General features: G+C 43.4%; 1 protein-coding gene across 1 annotated transcript in view; it reads left to right on the top strand.

Annotated features, from left to right (window-relative positions):
- Window positions 1–13,367: 13,367 nt before the first annotated feature.
- The window catches only part of Herc2 (HECT and RLD domain containing E3 ubiquitin protein ligase 2), a 158,743-nt gene continuing 153,489 nt past the window's right edge, over window positions 13,368–18,621 (top strand). The window contains 2 exon segments of the mRNA XM_038313420.1: window positions 13,368–13,503; window positions 14,030–14,122. Coding sequence (XP_038169348.1) covers window positions 14,051–14,122 — 72 coding nt within the window. The 5' untranslated portion in view covers window positions 13,368–13,503; window positions 14,030–14,050.

Below are 18,621 nucleotides of genomic sequence, written 5' to 3'. Positions count from 1 at the left end.
TGTATACATAATAAGTAAATAAATCTTAAAAAATAAAATAAAATGTTTTTAAGAACTTAGGACTTTTAATGATAATAAGACACATCTTCTCCTGTCAGTATCAATTACTTCAAGAGGATGATGGGTATCGAAGAGGCTCCTTATGGAGTTAATTAGCCATTTGGGCAAGAAACTTTTCTTGCTTGAACTGCTTGATGGTATGTTGTATGAACTGGGCATGCAAGACCCACAGAAAAATGGCAGCTGAACTTGCCTAAAGGTGAGATAGGCCTTCTGGGTTCCTGCTTCATGAAACAGTCTGCTAGACATTTTGCCAGGACACAGAAGAAAATGACTGACAAACTGCCAATTTAGGCAAAATTGTCTTCAAAATTTCCTGCTTCATGGAAAAGTCTGGTAGATACTATGGACCTGTAGGCTGAAGATGGATGCCCCAATGGTAAGAAGAACTTTGGGTGACTCTCCAGGCAGAGAGATGTTTCTGTCAATTCTAGCGTTTTGGAAGTTGCTTATTATGCACCTACTATTTACTTAGGTAGGTAATAATAGATCTTTCTGGAGTCTTTGATGAAGTCTAAATGATAGTTATAATTATAAAAGATAGATTAGATATAAAACTTTATACTCACAAAGATATGATAGATTTTCCTTAATTTGCCAAATGTAAGTAAACTAAATGTTGTAACTATAATTCTTGCTTGATATCTGTTTTGCTATATGTAATTTTACTATGTTAAAGTTAAAACCTTCTTTTTTATTTAAACAGAAAAGGGGAGGTGATGTGGGATTCCCCTCTGTATGCTATGCATATGTTTTATTATCATTGGTTAATAAAGAAACTGCTTTGGGCCTATGACAGTGCAGAATAGGGCAAGGTAGGAACTCCAAGCAGAAACAGGAGAAAAGAACACAGAGTCATGTAGCTGCCAAAGGAGATAGATGTTGGAACTTTACCCAGTAAGCCGCAGCCTAGTGACAATACATAGAATAATAGAAACAGGTTATTTTAAGATATAAGAACTAGCCAATAAGAAGCCTAAGCTGTTGGTCAAGCAGGGTTGTAATTAGTATGATTTCTGTGTGATTATTTGGACCTGAGCAGCTGGGAAAGGAATGAGCAGTCTCTAATTGCATTCTTTCTTTTTCTACTTTATGGAATATTTTGAAAATCATTGGTGTTCATTCTTCTTAAAAGTTTAGTAAAATTCATCAGTGCCTTCATCTGGGTCTGGATGGTTTTTGTTTGAAGATTTAAAATTACTGTTTAAAACTCACTGCTTGCTATAAATCTTTTAAAATTGTTTATCTCATCTCATTTTAAATTTGGTAAGTAATGAGCATCTAGACATTATCCATTTCTTTTAGGTTTTCCAATTTAGCAGACTATACCTTTTCAAGATAAGACATAGTATTTGGAATTTCAGTGAAGTTCGTTGTGATGGATCACTGTTCTTTAATTTGGGTCTTCTCTCTCTCTTCCAAATTAGGGTTTGTCAATCTTGTTTATTTATTTCCAAGAACCAGCATTATCTCATTGATTCTTTATATTAGTCTTTTATTTGTTTCCAATTTTATTAATTTCTGTGCTAATCTTTTGTTGTTGTTTTTGTTGTTACTCTTTTTAAAAATTAATTTATTTATTTACTTGTTTTTGAATCCTAACCAAGTCTTCTCCTCCCTCTGCTCTTCCCAATGCCCCCAACCCCATCCCTCCTTCTCCATTATTTCTTTGCAAATGTGGGCAGGCACCCCATGGATATGAGCCAGCCATGGCACCCCCTCCTCTACCAAAGTTGGATGAGGCAATCTGAGTTTTTGCCCTAATCTTAATGATGGCTTTCTGTCTACTGATTTAAGGTTTGGCTTGGTTTTGTTTTTCTAGAGCTTTATGAAGTGTTTAAGTTATTTATTTTGTGATCTTTCTGATTTCTTTTTTTAAAAAAAAGATTTATTTATTTATTATGTATACAACATTCCTTCCCTGTATGCTTGCATGCCAGAAGTGGGCACCAGATCTCATAGATGGCTGTGAGCCACCATGTGGTTGCTGGGAATTGAACTCAGGACCTCTGGAAGAGCAGTCAGTGCTCTTAACCTCTGAGCCATTTCTCCAGCCCCTCTTTCTGATTTCTTAATGTAGGAACCTGGACTTATGAACTTTTCCTTTAGGCCTGATTTTATTATATCTCATATATTTTTGGTATATTCTGTTTTTATTTTCATGTCATTCTTAGAATGTCTACTTCCTTCTTGATTCCTTCAGGCACATATTTAATTTTTGGCAGTATATTATTTCATTTTAATGAGTTTCTGTATGTTCTAGTGTTTCTTTGCTACCCATTGGCAGTTTTATTCTATTGTCATCAGATAGAAAATAAAAAAAAATTCAATTTGTCTATATTAAAACTTGCTTTGGCTGGGCATGGTGATGATGCCTGCCTTTAATCCCAGCACTCAGGAGGCAGGGGAGGCAAATCTCTGTGAGTTCGAGGTCAGTCTGGTCTACAGATTGAGGTCCAGGACAGGACAGACTCCAAAGATAACATAGAAACCTTGTCTCAAAAAAACCAGGAAGAGAGACAGACAGACAGACAGACAGAGAGAGAGAGGGAGGGAGGGAACTTGCTTTGAGTTCTAATATATGATCTGTTTCATACAAAGTTCTATTGACTGCTGGGAAAAATGTTTATTTTGTAATACTTGGATGACATATTAATTTAATCTACGATGTCAATTAATTTAGATAGTTCTCTGCTTATTGTTTTGCTCAGAAGACCTGTCAGTTGGTGAAAGCCATGGGCTGAAGTTTCTCCACAGGCCTGTACTGCAGATATTCTGTGTCTTTGCCTCTCGTGTATCTCTTCTATGAAATGGGATGCACTTACATTTAGAGAATACACACACACACAACACACACACACACACACACACACACACACACACATATACTTTTATTCTTTTATTTTAGTTTTTTTGAGACAGGGTTTCTCTATAGTTTTGGAGCCTGTCCTGAAACTAGCTAGTTCTTGTAGACCAAGCTGGCCTTGAATTCACAGAGATCTGCCTGCCTCTGCCTCCAAAGGGCTTGAATTAAAGGCATGCGCCACCACCGCCCAAGATTATATATTTTGAACAATAGTAGCCTCTTCATCTTTTCTCACCAATTTTTGTTTGAAGTCTTTGTTGCCAGATATTAGATCAGGGATGCCTGCTTCTTTCCTAGATCCAGTGACATCTTTGACATCTTTTTACTCTAAGTTAATGTCTGTCTTTTGTAGTGAGGCACATTTCTTGGAGATAGCAAATAGATCCTACTTTTCTCATCTAATGTTTAAGTCCGTATCTTTGTGTAGGAAAGCTGGGGCCATTAATATTCAGTTATTGAAAGTTCTCTATTGATTCCTATTATTTTGTTAGTTTTATGATGTTTGGTTTTCTTCCTCTTCATTATTGCTTAACTATTTTTCTAGTATGTTTTAATTGTTCCCATGGCTTCATGTATCTTTTGTACAGCTAGCTGGCTTTAGTTTAGCTTCATCTTGGAAAGTCTGTGTTTTTCCTTAAGTTTTGACAAAGAGCTTTGCTTGGGTAGGTATTCTGGGTTGGCAGTTGCTCTCTTTCAGAACCTGAACTAAACCATTCTACTTCCTTCTGGCTTTAAGGACTTACTTGATAATCTGCTGTTATTCTGATAGACCTGGCTTCCTAGGTAACTTGATGTTTCTTTTTTTTTTTTTTTTTTTTTTGCTGCTTTCTTTGTTCTGTATATTTAGTGTTTTCATTATAATGTGGTAAGGGAAATTCTTTTTTTGGTCTTTTATGTTAGGGGTCCTAAATTTCTCTTGTATCTGGAGAGGCATCTCTTTTTCTAACTCTCAGATTTTTTGTTATGAACCTTTTGAAAATGCTTCCCATGCCTTCCAAATAAGATTCTTCTTCCATGCCTATAACCTGTAACTTTGTTATTTTCAAGGTCTTGCATAGATCTTGTAATTCTCACTGGTATCTTATTACTTTATCTTTTTGGATTATTTTAGTTCCTCTGTCTTGTCTTCAATCTCAGATGAATTCTTTTTTCCCTTTAGTCCATGGTATTGCTGACACTTTCCCCAGATTTTCACAATTTGAGTTACTGCCTATTTTTCAGTTTTATTCCTGACACCTCAGGCTGGTCTTCTGGTAGCATTTTTGTCTCTTTGCTGAATTCTCTCTCCTGTCACCCACCACCATCCTTGTCTCACCCAGCTGCTTGTTCGTGGCTTCAAACACAGCTGAAAACACGAGTCTGCCTCCTCTTGGACTTAGCCTGTCTCTGTCGCATTAGCCATCAATGTTGTAGGATTAATAATTTTTGCCTTTGCCTTTCTTTTAGTGGCTTATTTTTATTTCATGTGCATTGGTGTTCTACTTACATGTATGTCTGTGTGACCAGATCCCCTGGAACTGGATATACAAACAGTTGTGGGTGCTGGGAATTGAACCCATATACTTTGAAAGAACAGTCAGTGCTCTTAACTGCTGAGCCATCTCTCCAGCCCCTTGCTGGGTTTATTTATTTATTTATTTATTTATTTATTTGGTTGTTTTTTTTGAGACAGGGTTTCACTGTGTAGCCCTGGCTGTCCTGGAACTGACTCTGTAGAACAGGATGGCCTTGGACTCACAGGGATCCACCTGCCTTTAGCCCCCAAGTACTGGAATTAAAGGTGTGAATCACCAGACACCTCTGAGTTTTTTTAAATCAATTACATTATATCAGGTGAAATATTTACAATTTTCAAGTGGGACTTACATGTGGTAATGCTGAATGTGTAGTTCAGACAACGATTCCTCTTGGGACTCGAGAGATGGCTCAGTAGTTAAGAACACTTCTTGCAGAGGGCTGTAGCACGAATTCTATTTGATACCAGCATTAAAAACTCAGAGTCAGGGATGGAGAGATGGCTCAGCGGTTAAGAGCATTGCCTGCTCTTCCAAAGGTCCTGAGTTCAATTCCCGGCAACTACATGGTGGCTCATAACCATCTGTAATGAGGCCTGGTGCCCACTTCTGGTCTTCAGACAGAATATTGTATACATATACATAATAAGTAAATAAATAAATATTTAAAAAAAATAAAATAAAAACTCAGAGTCAGGTATAGGTGTTAATACTGAAGATCAGAGAAGCAGAACGGCACACCCTAGAGAGTTCTTTTACCTCTATCAATGCTCAGACCAAAGGGGCGATCCTGTCCTCCTACTGCATCTTCTGAATGTATCTGTCTCCACCAAACCTCAGACTTCACCAAACCTGACTGCAAGCAACTGTATCCACCAAACCTCAGACTGCAACTGTCTCCACCAAAGCTCAGACTGCAACTGTCTCCACCAAAGCTCAGACTGCACTGAGCTCCTGTCTCCTCCCACCTTATATTCCTCTCTCCACCCAGCCTTATCACTTCTGTCTCCACCTTCCCAATGCTGGGATTAAAGGAATGCGATACTAAGTGCTGGGATCACGTTTGTGTGAACTGTTTCTCCTTTAGACAGATTCAATCTTGGGTAGCCCAGGGTGGCTTTGAACTAATAGCCATCCCTCTGCCTCTGTCTCCCGAGTCCTGGGATTAAGGGCGGGTGCCACCACTCCCTGGCGTCTGGTGGCTTAGCCTTGCACTCTGATCTTCAGTCAAGCTTTATGTGTTAAAACATAAAAAGTATCACTACAGAGGGCCCAGGTTCAGTTCCCCAAACTCATTTGGTGGCTCACTAGTGCCAGTAACTCTAGTTTTACAGAATCCAATGCCCTCCTTTGACATCCATGGGGTCCTGGTTGCATGTGGTGCCCACAAACTCACTCAAGCTCACACACATATGTGCACATTATAAACAAACAAAAAAAAAACAAAAAAAAAAAACCAAGGACATCTTAAAAAAAAAAAAAAAAGAAAAAGGAAGAAAATAATTCCTCAGTGCAGAGGTTCTGGGTTCCTGGTGGAACCTCTCCATTGGTCCCTGAGTAGGATATTAATTGGAGAACAACCATGGCTGTTGGACCACTTGACTTCAGTGAGTATTGAAGGATACACAATCACGGCTATTCTAGAGAGGACATGGATTGTGGTTAATAAAAGTAGGGGTAGGAGAGAAGCAGAGTGGATACAAAGAAGAACTAAATATTAGATTGACTCTAAGAAAAAAAGCATCAAGGTAGGTAAAGTAGACAGGAGAGGAAGATTAGCATCCTGTTATGGTCTACAGATTTCAGAGTTTGATAAAGCTATGGACGGTCATTCAGAAGTAAAAAAAGCGCAGGTGTGATGTCACACGCCTTTAGTGCCTGCACTCAGGAGGTAGAGGCAGGTGAATCTCTGTGAGTTCAAGACCACCCTGGTCTACAAAATGAATTCCAAGACAGCCAGGACTGTTATATTGAAAAGTCCTGTATAGAAAAACATGTGTGTGTGTTTGATACATTGATACATTGCTGAAACACACAGTATAGAATGCTTTATAGTAAATGGAGTGGAGAAAAATAACAGTCTTATATCCTAACTGAGAACTATATAAACAAAAAACAAAAAAATCAAGAGACAGACACTAAAGAGTTCAGATTAATTAACAGAAAAATAGCTAAAAAAGAACTCTTATAGCATAAATTTCTGGAACAACTGTGCTGAGATGGTAGGCAAAGTTCTCAAGTCCTGTGTGTGTGTGTGTGTGTGTGTGTGTGTGTGTGTGTGTGCAGTATGGACATCTTTAAGACTTAACACTCAGCGCCTGTTCTCAGCACTTTGACAAGCCATGAGTCTTTGCCACAGAAGAATGCTGCTTATTATTGGCTTGCTCATCACGGCTTGCTCAGCCTGCTTTCTTATGTCACCCAGCAGAATGGCTCTTATCAAGGGGAAAGGTGACAGTAGGTGCCAGTGATGGTATGGGAAAAGGGGAATGCTCATCCCCTTGGTGGCAGTTTACGTCAGTGCTGTCACTATGGAAGTGTGAAGGTTTCCCAGAAAACTAAAACTAGAGCTACCATACGCTGTGTTCCAGGCACCACCGGACCAGGGGTGCAGGGGTGGCACAGCCACACCGAGCCGAACCCTCCAGATCAATCAAGAAAATCTCTCTATGCACAGACTCTCCCTTCTTTCCCTCTTCACCTTGCTTTCTCAGAGAGTTTGGATGACTTTTGATCAGGGGAAGGGGAAGGGAGAACCGTGGCTCGGTATAAGTAATGAGGGTGACATCACTCATGATGTGTGCTTCCTGGGAACCTGTTTTTCTTACTGGGTAAAAGCATCACATAAGACTGCTAAGGTTGGTCACAGGCCCGAGTGACCCGCCCAGGGAGAGCATCAGAGGCCCCAGCAATCCGGCCCAGGAGAGTGTCAGAAGAGACTGACTGACCATCCCTCCTGGGAGCAAGGACAGCAGTGACTTCCAGCAGTGGCTTCCAGGAGCTATTGTAAGAAGTTCCTCCTGGAAAGATCACTTGTGCCCAACCAGCATCCATTGCCACTCTCCATACAAGATACCACACTGCTGCAACAAACCCTGGAACCTTAGCCCCACCTACACCTAGAGAAGCGATCACCAGAAACGTGGTACTGATTACACCTGTAGGAGTGACCACTGGAGCCGTGTCCCCATCTGTACCTCGAGGAGTGATTGTCTGAGTCTTGGGTTCTCTTGCACCTGGAGGAGCCATCGCTGAAGGCTCAGCTTTGCCTGCACCTGAAGGAGGATTCGACAGAGCCACAGCCCCCAGCTACACCAATTGGAGGTAAAGGGACACCCCCCCACCCACCAAGCACAGGCTCTATCTATACTGATTAAAGGAAGAGATGTATAGGCAACAAGGTAAGAATACACACAACAAAAGAGCAAGATGGCACCACTAGAACCTAGTGGTTCTACAACAGCAAGACCTGAACACCCCAACACAGAAGAAGATGAAGCAGAAGAAAATGAGATTAAAAATAACTTATAAAGATGATAGAGACCCTTAAAGAGGAATTGAAAAATTCTGTTAAAGAAGTAGGGGAGAAGACAAAGAAAAAGCTGGAAGAAATAAACATATCCCTTTAAAAAAACCAAGAAATAGTAATTAAAATTTAAAGTTAGTTTAAAATTTTGGTCTTTGCCCTAACTTTATCTAATATTTCAAAGTAGTTAAAAATGCATATGTGGGGGACTGGAGAGATGGCTCAGCAGTTATGAGCATACACTACTCTTCCAGAGGTCCCAGGTTCAATTCCCAGCACCCGCATCAGGCAACTCACAACTGCCAGTGGCTCCTCTGGAGAGATCTAATGCCTCTGGCTGCTTCAGACATCTGCACTGACATACGTGCACACACAAACACACACAGACACACACACACACGAGAGGGGGGGGGGAGGAAAAGAGAGAAAGAATTAAAATGAAAATAAATCTTAGAAATGTTCCAGACCTTTAGAAATGCTCTTCTGTGTATTGAATACACATCCTTGGAGTCCTACACTGAAGTCATCAGAGGAAGTAAAAAGGGAAAATGTTTCCTCCTTGCTCTCCCAAGTCTACTCTGTCCCAGGGAACTCTGGAGCATCTCTCGAAACGTCCTGTAACTGCGGGGGACTCACCCGTTCTCTTACACAGGGAGGCCATGAGACCCCACCAGCGAATTCTAACTAGTGTCCAGTCTATACCAAAGAGGGACAACCCAGAGGGGAAATTCCTGGATGTTTCCAAGTGCAGCTACAGTCAGGCGAAGCAAGGTCTTTGACTGCCCTCACCTAGGTGAACCAGCTAGTTAAAGAAAGGCTAGAGGAGGCAGAGATTCATTGCAAGCCCACGTGATTCCCGAGGACAGGGTCCTCAACTGGGCTTAACAGTTAAAAAATGATTTGGGCAACTTGAATGATTTTAAAGAGGAAAACGCAATCAAAGACTAAAATGATTGATAATGTTTCAACAGTCCAAGGGGTCTCGCTTTGTTTGTTTTCCATGGTGATAACTACCATGACCGAAAGCAAGGCAGAGAGGAAGCTTCCAGCTTATGTCAGGGAGAGAGGTCATGGCAGGAGCTCAAGGCTGGGACCTGGAGGCAGGAACTGAAGCAGAGCTAACAGAGAAATGCTGATTATGGGCTTGCTCCAACTGATTTTTTATGCGACCCCCAAGGACAGGACCAGCCCCAGTGGGCTGAGCCCTTCCCCATCAATGCCCCATTGACAATGTTACAGGAGCATTTTCTTAATTGAGGGGTCCTTTTCCTGGGCGACCCTAGCTTGTGTTCCGTGGACAAATAAATTGGTTTGCACAGGATTACACTCCACAGACCATCTTCAGTATACATGCAGTGTTGTTTGTATAGCTGTTTCTCAGTAACGCTTTTCTTCTCGATAAGGAAAATGCTGCCCAGATATAATATTTAAGACCGTAGCTCACTGCTTATCTATAGCCACCATTGCTTTAGCCTAAAAAACAAAGGCTAAGTTTCTTTCCTCTCCCTATTTAGAAGCCATTGGGGGTGGGGATCCCATGCCGATTTTAGCTCCTCCCAATAGCCATCAAAGGCCTGAAAGCAGGTCCTTGAAGTCACCACTCTGGAGACCAGCCTTAAGGAGCAAAGTCAAAAACCAAGAGGAGGACCCAATCCATGGATGTTCTTGTGATCTCATCAAGAGACTAGTGGATTTTGACTTGGACATTAAAAGATATCCTCTCTTCTTACTTCTGGTTCCCCGCGTAGGGACTAATGCTAACCACTCCTGCCTTTATTCGCCCTCACATTGAAAGACCCCCAGTGTGGGGAGACTCCCACTCAAGTCTCACGACCCAGCTCCCCTCCCCCCCCAGTAACTCACGAGAGACCGTCCTTGATGCAATCACACAAGGTTTAATGATGAGATGAGACGGGAACCAGTGCACTGGGGCCGAGACTCATAACCCACGCAGGGGAAGAGTTTGACCCCAAGTGACCGGGAGAAGGGGCTTTTAAGGGAAGAAACCATTGCCCAGTGATCCAAAAGGGGCAGGGGGGGGGGGTGTAGAAAATTCCGAGAATACCAGTGATGATCACAAGGGGGCAACTCCCTGCCTCTCAAGACCACTCCCAAAGTCATAATCACCTAGTTCCTTTCTCAAGATTATTCTCAAGATTACAATCTAACTTTATCTTCAGCTAGTTCCTGAAACACAGTCACTAAATCAGCTAATCCTAGATTCCTGATTTTTCTCTCCCTGCTTAGATTTTTGGCTATTTTCTTCCTGCTGGGGGTGGGGGGGGGGGAACCTGGATTTATCCAGGGCTTTCTTTGGGGAGAGCTGGTTTTATCCAGGTCTTTCAACATCAATTTCTAGGCATCAGGGAAGAACTTCCTTGTTGTGGATATTTGTATGCTGTGAAGATGTATTACTGGGCTTGGTGTAACAAGAAGCCAAATGGCTAAGAGCTGGACAGGGGAAGTAGGTGGGACTTCCGGGCAGAGAGAGAAAGCTGGGAGGAAGAAAGTTGTCTGGTCTCCAGCCAGCCACAGAGAGGAAACAGGCGGTATAAAATGGAAAAGAGGTAATGCCGTGTGGCAGAACGTAGATTAATATGACTCTGTTAATTTAAGTTGTAAGAGCTAGTTGAGAACAAGCCTACCCTAAGGTTGAGCTCTCATAATTAATAAGTCTCCATGTCATCATTTGTGAGCTGGTGGCCCAAAGAAAAGTACTGCTACACTTCCTTTCCTTCATATGCCTTGCTGTTACACAAATGGAATTGCCAACACACTTTTGGGTTGTTTAGATAGGCCCAGGAAGGTGGACCCTGCCTGCCATTCATGCCTGAGGACCCATCATCTTGGCAGGGTTGCTTCTTTCAGAGAGAGAGAAGATGATTAAAACAGAGGGCTAAAACAAATGGCTGGGAAGTCCAGGGTAAAAGGAACACAGAAAACAAATCAAACAAACAAACAGAAAACCCAGACCCACTAGAAAACAAATACTAACAATACTAACACGAAAAAGAACCCCACAAAAATCCCAAAGCAAAACCAAAACGAAAGCCAGGCAGTGTTGGTACACATCTTTAATCCCAACACTCTGGAGGCAGAAGCAGGCAGATCTTTCGGAGTTTGAGGCCAGCCTATGGAGCTAGTTCCAGGATAGCCAGGGCTACCAAAGAAACTCTGTCCCCCCCCAAAAAAAACAAACAAACAAAACTACCACCACAAACAACAAAAAGGGGTTTCTCTCTTGGCAGAAAGCACAAATTGTCCGTGAGTGTGTTGGCAGCTTAATCCTGACCAGAAGCCAGCGATTTCAAAAGGGTTTGGGGGACCTGATCTCTGATCTGACTCATAAGTCCACCTCTGTATGGGGAGAACAGTGAAATAACAGTCAAGTCCTAGCAAAAGAAACCTCCTGCTCAAGGGAATAGACTCTGGCTAGGGTAAAAAATGTTATGTTCCAGATGGAACAGGTCAATCACTGAGTCTTGGGGACCCCTCACGAAGGTGGATGTAGACTTTTTTTTTTTGGGCCGTCAGTTCACCAAAACAGCATAGAGGCTTATTAATTATGGAAGCTTGGCATATAGCTTAGGCTTGTTTCTAACTTGCTCCTATAACTTAAATGAACCCATTCCTATTAATTTATGTGCTGTCATGTGGCTCATGGCTTCTTACCTCTCCTGTATGTCCTGCTTCCCCTAGCATCTGCTGGGGACTCCTGGAATCTCTGCCCTTCTTCTCTCTGCCTCCCAAATCCTACCTAGTTATTGGCCATTTAGCTTTTTATGAAACCAGTCACAGTGACATATCACACAGGGTAAAGGGGTATTCCATAACAGGTGGGCTCACCTTAAGTCATGCTTGAGCAACACTTACCATCACAACAATTCACTGTTAGTAAAGGCATCTCATATATGCTGGGGAAAAACTATAAAAAAGGGAGGATTGTGAGAAATGTATAGAGATTTTAAAATCAAAGATAGTTAGCCTGAGGAGGGCCCATATTCTCCGAATCTCCCCCTTTGTACTGACTAGCCAAGCATCTCAGATTGTGAAGTCAAGCTCCCACCAATGGGATGAGCTACAGTTTTCACCTGCATTTAGGGATAAACAAGAGAGAACATCTTGGACACACATGCTCACTAGCCTGGTTTGGATTTTCAAGAACCCTTTTTGGAAAAAAAAAAGAAAATCACCTCGCTGAGCCACTTTTGTTTGACACAAAGATTGTTCTTTTCCCACAAACCAAAACCAGGTCCTCTGTAAGAGTAGCAAGTGTTCTTAATGTCCAAGCCATCTTTTCAGCCCTGTATGCTGAATTACTAATGAACAGTTATCTCACGATATTCTTAAAGACAAAATCCTAAGGATGATAGACACCGACTTCCCAAGAGTTTGGCCAGGCCAGGCCTATTGAGGGACTGGAACATAGACAGCTGTCTGGCAGGCAGACACAGGGAGAAGGGGTTCTGGGAATATTAATGTCCTTTTCATTTAAGCATTTAAGATAGCTGACTTCCTGATCCTTTTCCGTCTCCAAGACAAAGACTGAGTGGTCCTTTTCTTACCAGAGGGAACAGTTTAGTGAGATTTTCAAATCCCTCACCTAGGAGGCTATTTTATATGGAGAACCAGTCATCTTCCCTTTCTTTGTCTGGATTATCCAATCCCCCACAATAGCACAAACCAGCTAGCTTTGAGGGACAGAAAAACTACCTATGGCCAAACATCTAAAAAAAAAATTTGCCTCTGACAGATCCCTTCTTTAACGGATCACTCTGTCTCTCTTGGTAATATTTGTGCTCTTCCAGCTCTTATTAAAAATGTTCTACGTCCTTCGGCTTCTCTTCTCTTGAAAAAGTTTAATTTCTAAGTGTCTGGAAATTGTTTTATGTCTTATTTATTTATAGTTTCATTCCAAAATGATCAGAGAGCATACTTTGTGTGATTTCAATTGCTCTGTCTTCCTTTTCTATTTTTCCCCTTAGGGTCTCCGAACGCCGAGATCCACCTGCCCCAGCCTCGCGAGCGCAGGTACGAAGGGCGTGCACCACCAGGCCCTGACTAATGACTTTTTCTTAAATTTTGTCTCATGCCCAGAGGCTCGAATTCCAGGCGGACGCCGTAGTGCAGCCCACAGAGACTCTGGGGTGTCGTCGCGGTGGAAACGGTCTACCTTTTTCGGGCCCTTAGGAGAAAGGGGAGGGCGCGAGCCAGCGTGCGCGCGCAGAAGTCCCGCCTCCCGGCGTCTGCGGTTGGCTATCTCCCAGCGAAGGGAAGCGGAAGTGGAGGGGAGGGAGGGGCGGTCCGGGATCCGCCGCGAACCCATTGGCCGCGGCCGTCCCGTTGCCTCGCGCTATTGGGCGGGCGCCGTCGTGCGTCAGCCTGCGCTTCGGGCCGCAGACCCGATCGCTGGCTCGCTAGCGCCGGCCGGCTCCCGCAGGGAGGGTTCCCGCAGCCGGCTGGCGGAGCGGGCGGCGCCGCGTCTGGCCGAGCGCGGGCGGGAGCGGGGCGGAAGGGCCGACGACGGGCGGCGCCAGGTCTGGGAGATCCGGGCGAGCGGGGCCCGGGAGTGCGGCGGGCGGAAGGCGGGCGTTGGCGCGGACGATAGGGCCTGTGCACTTTGGGGGGCCGCGGCCGGCCCGGATCTGCCTTGAGTGGTCAGGCGATGGTTGTAGATCTCTCGGCAGACGGGACTTTTGTTTATTCCCCACTCCCCGGACTGTTGTAGGTAAAGTGGCTGATGCACCCTGGTGTCATCGGTCGTGGCCATAGTGAGTTTTCCTGGAGTGTGTGCGCGCCCCTTCGGGATTTAAGGAGTGGGGTGACATTGTGCGGTGGTCGCCTGTGACCACTCCAGGGCTGGCGACTCCACCTCTAATGGAAAGGGTATTTCCCTTCCACCTCCCGTTCTTGGTCCAGCTTTCCCTCTCGAGCTCTCGTCCCCCTGCTCCCCAGCTCTCCTTCTCCCCTCTTTTACCTTCTCTGTCTCTGCCGCGTTAAACTGCAGAACGGTGTAACAGTTTCATAAGCTATGGGTATCCAACATTTCTGTTTGACTTACAGGCCCGACCACCGGGAGGAAACATGCCTTCTGAGTCCTTCTGTTTGGCTGCCCAGTCTCGACTTGATTCCAAATGGTTGAAGACAGATATCCAGGTGGGGTTGGTGTGTTGTGCTGTTCTTTGTGTGTCCCCGTCTCTATAAAGTTTTTGGTTAAGTAGAACATGTGAGTGGCTAGCAACTAGATGTTTTCTGAGGAGGGTTATTGCTCATAACTTACAGTGTAGCGTTTATTATGACTGTTGAGGTAGATGGATCTGGTCTTAGGAGAGTTATTTCTTATAACTTGCAATGTAACGTTTATTATGACTGTTGAGGTAGATGCTATGTGGTTGTGTTTTAATTAAAGTCATTTGTAAGAAACTTGAGAGTTAGTTATGCAATTTCTCAATTTTTATTTGGGAGTCTTTTTTTTTCTTTTTTAAGACAGGGTTTCATATTCCCAGGCTGGCCTTGAACTCTCCATGTAGGTGAGGATGACCTGAAATCCGATCCTTTTGCCTCCACCTCTGGACTGGTAGCGTTTCAGGCATGTGCCACCTTGCTGGGTTTCTGTGGTGCAGTTAGGCAAGCGCTTGACCAGCTGAATGCCATCCCAGCTCTTGCCAACACTCTTAGTCAAGACGTGGCTGTTGTCAGTTTGTTTTTTCCTCTCTTATTTTTAGACAGGGTCTTTCTATGCACCTCACGGTGGCTGGCTGGCCCCTGCCTCCTGAGTGCTGGGATTAAAGGCATGTGCCACCTTGCCCACCGGTGTTTTTTTTCCCCCTAATACTTTAGAAGATTGTTAGCTGTGCAGGGAAGCAGTGATGTGATGTGTAGTAAGTTATCATTTTCTGCGATTTTGTGTTTCTGCTTCTGGAGAGATGAAAGTTTGGTTGAGCTATTGGTTTTATATAGATTACAGCTGTAAGTAAGAGGAATGTTCAGATTTTTGCATCAGGAATATGAGAAACAGAATGCTGGCCTGTGTCTGTAATGTTTAGTAAAGGAATTAAAAATGTCAGGAGATTGAGATAAGTGATCACAATAAGATTTTTGAGGCTGATTCTTTATAAGCTGCTTGCTGTTTGTACATAGTGTAGAGGGTACTTTTGGACCTCCGTTACCACAGACTTGAGAAGGTGTCTGAGTTGTGTCTGTTGTCTGTGTCCTTTCCTCTTCGGGGGCTAACCATATTAAATATTTGTCAGATAACTCTTTTTTTTTGGTTTTTTGAGACAGGGTTTCCCTCAGATAACTCATTTTTATAACAGTCTTTCTTAGAGTTCATTATGTAGCATTCATGACTGTAAGGTAATGTAAGCAGCCTTTGATCATGGAGTTTTGTAATTAAGTATTATTGCCGCTTTCTGATTTCCTAGTCCCTTCAAACACTGAGTAGATAAGAGGTTTTGAGGACTATAGTAGGTGACAGATGACAGGTGTGTTGAGGACTGTTGTAGATGACAGGTGTGTTGAGTACTGTTGTAAATGACAGGTATGTTGAGGACCTTTGCAGATGACAGGTTTGTTGAGGACTGTTGGAGGTGACAGGTGTGTTGAGGACTGTTGGAGGAGACAGGTGTGTTGAGGACTGTTAGAGGTGACAGGTGTGTTGAGGGCTGTTGGAGGTGACAGGTGTGTTGAGGGCTGTTGGAGGTGGCAGGTGTGTTGAGGACTGTTGGAGGTGGCAGGTGTGTTGAGGACTGTTGGAGGTGACAGGTGTGTTGAGGACTGTTGGAGGTGACAGGTGTGTTGAGGGCTGTTGGAGGTGACAGGTGTGTTGAGGGCTGTTGTAGATGACAGGTGTGTTGAGGACTATTGCACATGACTGTTGGAGGTGACAGGTGTGTTGAGGACTGTTGGAGGTGACAGGTGTGTTGAGGACTGTTGGAGGTGACAGGTATGTTGAGGACTGTTGCAGGTGACAGGTGTGTTGAGGGCTGTTGTAGATGACAGGTGTGTTGAGGGCTGTTGTAGATGACAGGTGTGTTGAGGACTGTTGGAGGTGACAGGTGTGTGGAGGACTGTTGGAGGTGACAGGTGTGTTGAGGACTGTTGTAGATGACAGGTGTGTTGAGGATTGTTGTAGATGACAGGTGTGTTGAGGACTATTGCACATGACTGTTGGAGGTGACAGGTGTGTTGAGGACTGTTGGAGGAGACAGGTGTGTTGAGGACTGTTAGAGGTGACAGGTGTGTTGAGGGCTGTTGGAGGTGACAGGTGTGTTGAGGGCTGTTGGAGGTGACAGGTGTGTTGAGGACTGTTGGAGGTGACAGGTGTGTTGAGGGCTGTTGGAGGTGACAGGTGTGTTGAGGGCTGTTGTAGATGACAGGTGTGTTGAGGACTATTGCACATGACTGTTGGAGGTGACAGGTGTGTTGAGGGCTGTTGGAGGTGACAGGTGTGTTGAGGACTGTTGGAGGTGACAGGTGTGTTGAGGGCTGTTGGAGGTGACAGGTATGTTGAGACTGTTGCAGATGACAGGTGTGTGGAGGACTGTTGCAGATGACAGGTGTGTGAAGGACTGTTGCAGATGACAGGTGTGTGGAGGACTGTTGCAGATGACAGGTGTGTGGAGGACTGTTGCAGATGACAGGTGTGTTATTCATGGTGTGAAGATAGATAGGACTGAGCTAAGGAGACTTAAGTGGTTTGTTACTTACCCTTTGTTTGTTGTTTAAATACCTCTTTTTTGTTTAACTATTTGTGTCTGCTTTCTTTTGTCTTTTATAAGCAGGTTAGATAGGTGAGAAATAAGTGATTTCTTACTATGAAATACTGAGAGTCAGACAAACTTTAAAAAACCACTTAAGTTTTATTTACTCCTGTGTGTATATGACAGGTGTCATTGTGCTCATGTGTAAGGGTACACATGTGCCACCCACATGTGTAGAGGTTAGAGGACAGCCTCTGTCGGCCCTGAACTTCCATGTTGTTTGAGGCAGGGTCGCTCTCGTTTGCTGCTCTGTGTGGTCCAGGCCAGATGGCCCATGTGCTTCTACAGAAATTCTCTCTGCCTCCTGTCCCTGTAGTACTGAATACCGAGATTACACACATGCTCTGCCGAGCTTGGCTTTTTATATGAGTTCCATAGACCTAAACTCAGGTTGTCAGGCTTCTTAACAATTGCTTTTTCTTGCTCAATCAACTCCCCACCCCAAGACAAATTTGCTTTTTGTGATTGGTATACTTTGAGACACTTGTTGAGGTCAAGAAAATGTTTTAAGGGCTGGAGGTTTATAGCTCCATGGTAGAGTGGATTCCTAGTGTGTTCAAAGCCTTGGTTTAGATTGTTATCAATGCAGAAAAACCAAAACCTGAAACCATACCCCCAAAACTCACATCAGACAAAAACAGAGAATCTATTCCCTTTACCTAATGGGGTTGTTTTTCCCGCCTTAGTAATCAAACTGAATAAGTGCCAAATGTGAGTTTAATATTTTGATTCAAAACTTAATAATGCACTGATTGTCTCTGAAGAGTCAGATATATATAAAATGAAGCACTATTCATGTCTTAGAGTACATATCACTTTATTTATTCAGTGGCATACTAGTATTTAACCCTTCTTAGACATTAAAAAAATTTTTTTTAAAGTCTTCCCACTATCTCCCAAGAACAAGTGACTAGGTTTTGGTTACATGTCAGAGGAAAATGTGTTTGGTGATATAGATATGTAAATGGCTTGTGCACTTTCTCTATCATTGCTTACTAAATATGAGGGATGCAGACTGGGCAGTGGTGGCACACGCCTTTAATCCTAGTACGGGGTGGGGGCAGAGACAGGTGGATCTTTGCGTTCGAGGTTAGCCTGGTCTACAGAGCTCCAGGACAGCCAGAGCTATACAAAGAAACCCTGTTTTGAAGAAAAGAAATATAAGGAATGCATGTTGTTCTTCTCTAAGGCTTAGACCCAGTGTCCCTTTTTGGTATCCTGGCAAACCCACATTGCACATACTCACCTTACGCTGGCCGACTTTGCCTTTTGTGTGGGAGGTGGAGTATGTGTTGTCTTCCCGGACTGGGAATTTCCTTATTTCCTCTTAGGCTTTTGCATTGACATACAGTTAATAAATAGTATGTGGGAAAGATACACATATGTATGTACGTGTAAATTTTAGCCAGTTTATTTATTTATTTATTTTTTTGGTTTTTTGAGACAGGGTTTCTCTGCAGCTTTTTTTAGAGCCTGTCCTGGAGCTAGCTCTTGTAGACCAGGCTGGTCTCGAACTCACAGAGATCCGCCTGCCTCTGCCTCCCGAGTGCTGGGATTAAAGGCGTGTGCCACCACCGCCCGGCGCCAGTTTATTTTTTATAAGCTTATTTTGTTTGAAATACCCAAGAAATGTTAATAACTTTAGAAAGGAAATGTTTTTGAAGTATGAAAAATTTTAATATGTGTATAATAAAAATAGAACCTTGGCATAGATACTTTATTTTAGATATTACAACCAGCAGTTTTTAATATAGTGTTCATTGTAGGCCAAATACCCACCTGGCTTTCACATACACAAACCTACACACACACACACACACACACACACACACACACAGACACACACACAGACACACACACACACACACACACACACTTAAAGCATTGTGGGCT

This window comes from Arvicola amphibius, chromosome 12 (assembly GCF_903992535.2).
Source record: "Arvicola amphibius chromosome 12, mArvAmp1.2, whole genome shotgun sequence".
Classification (NCBI taxonomy): Eukaryota; Metazoa; Chordata; class Mammalia; order Rodentia; family Cricetidae; genus Arvicola; species Arvicola amphibius.
The sequence above is the reverse complement of the archived record's forward strand: the minus strand, read 5'-3'. Positions and strand labels throughout refer to the sequence as shown.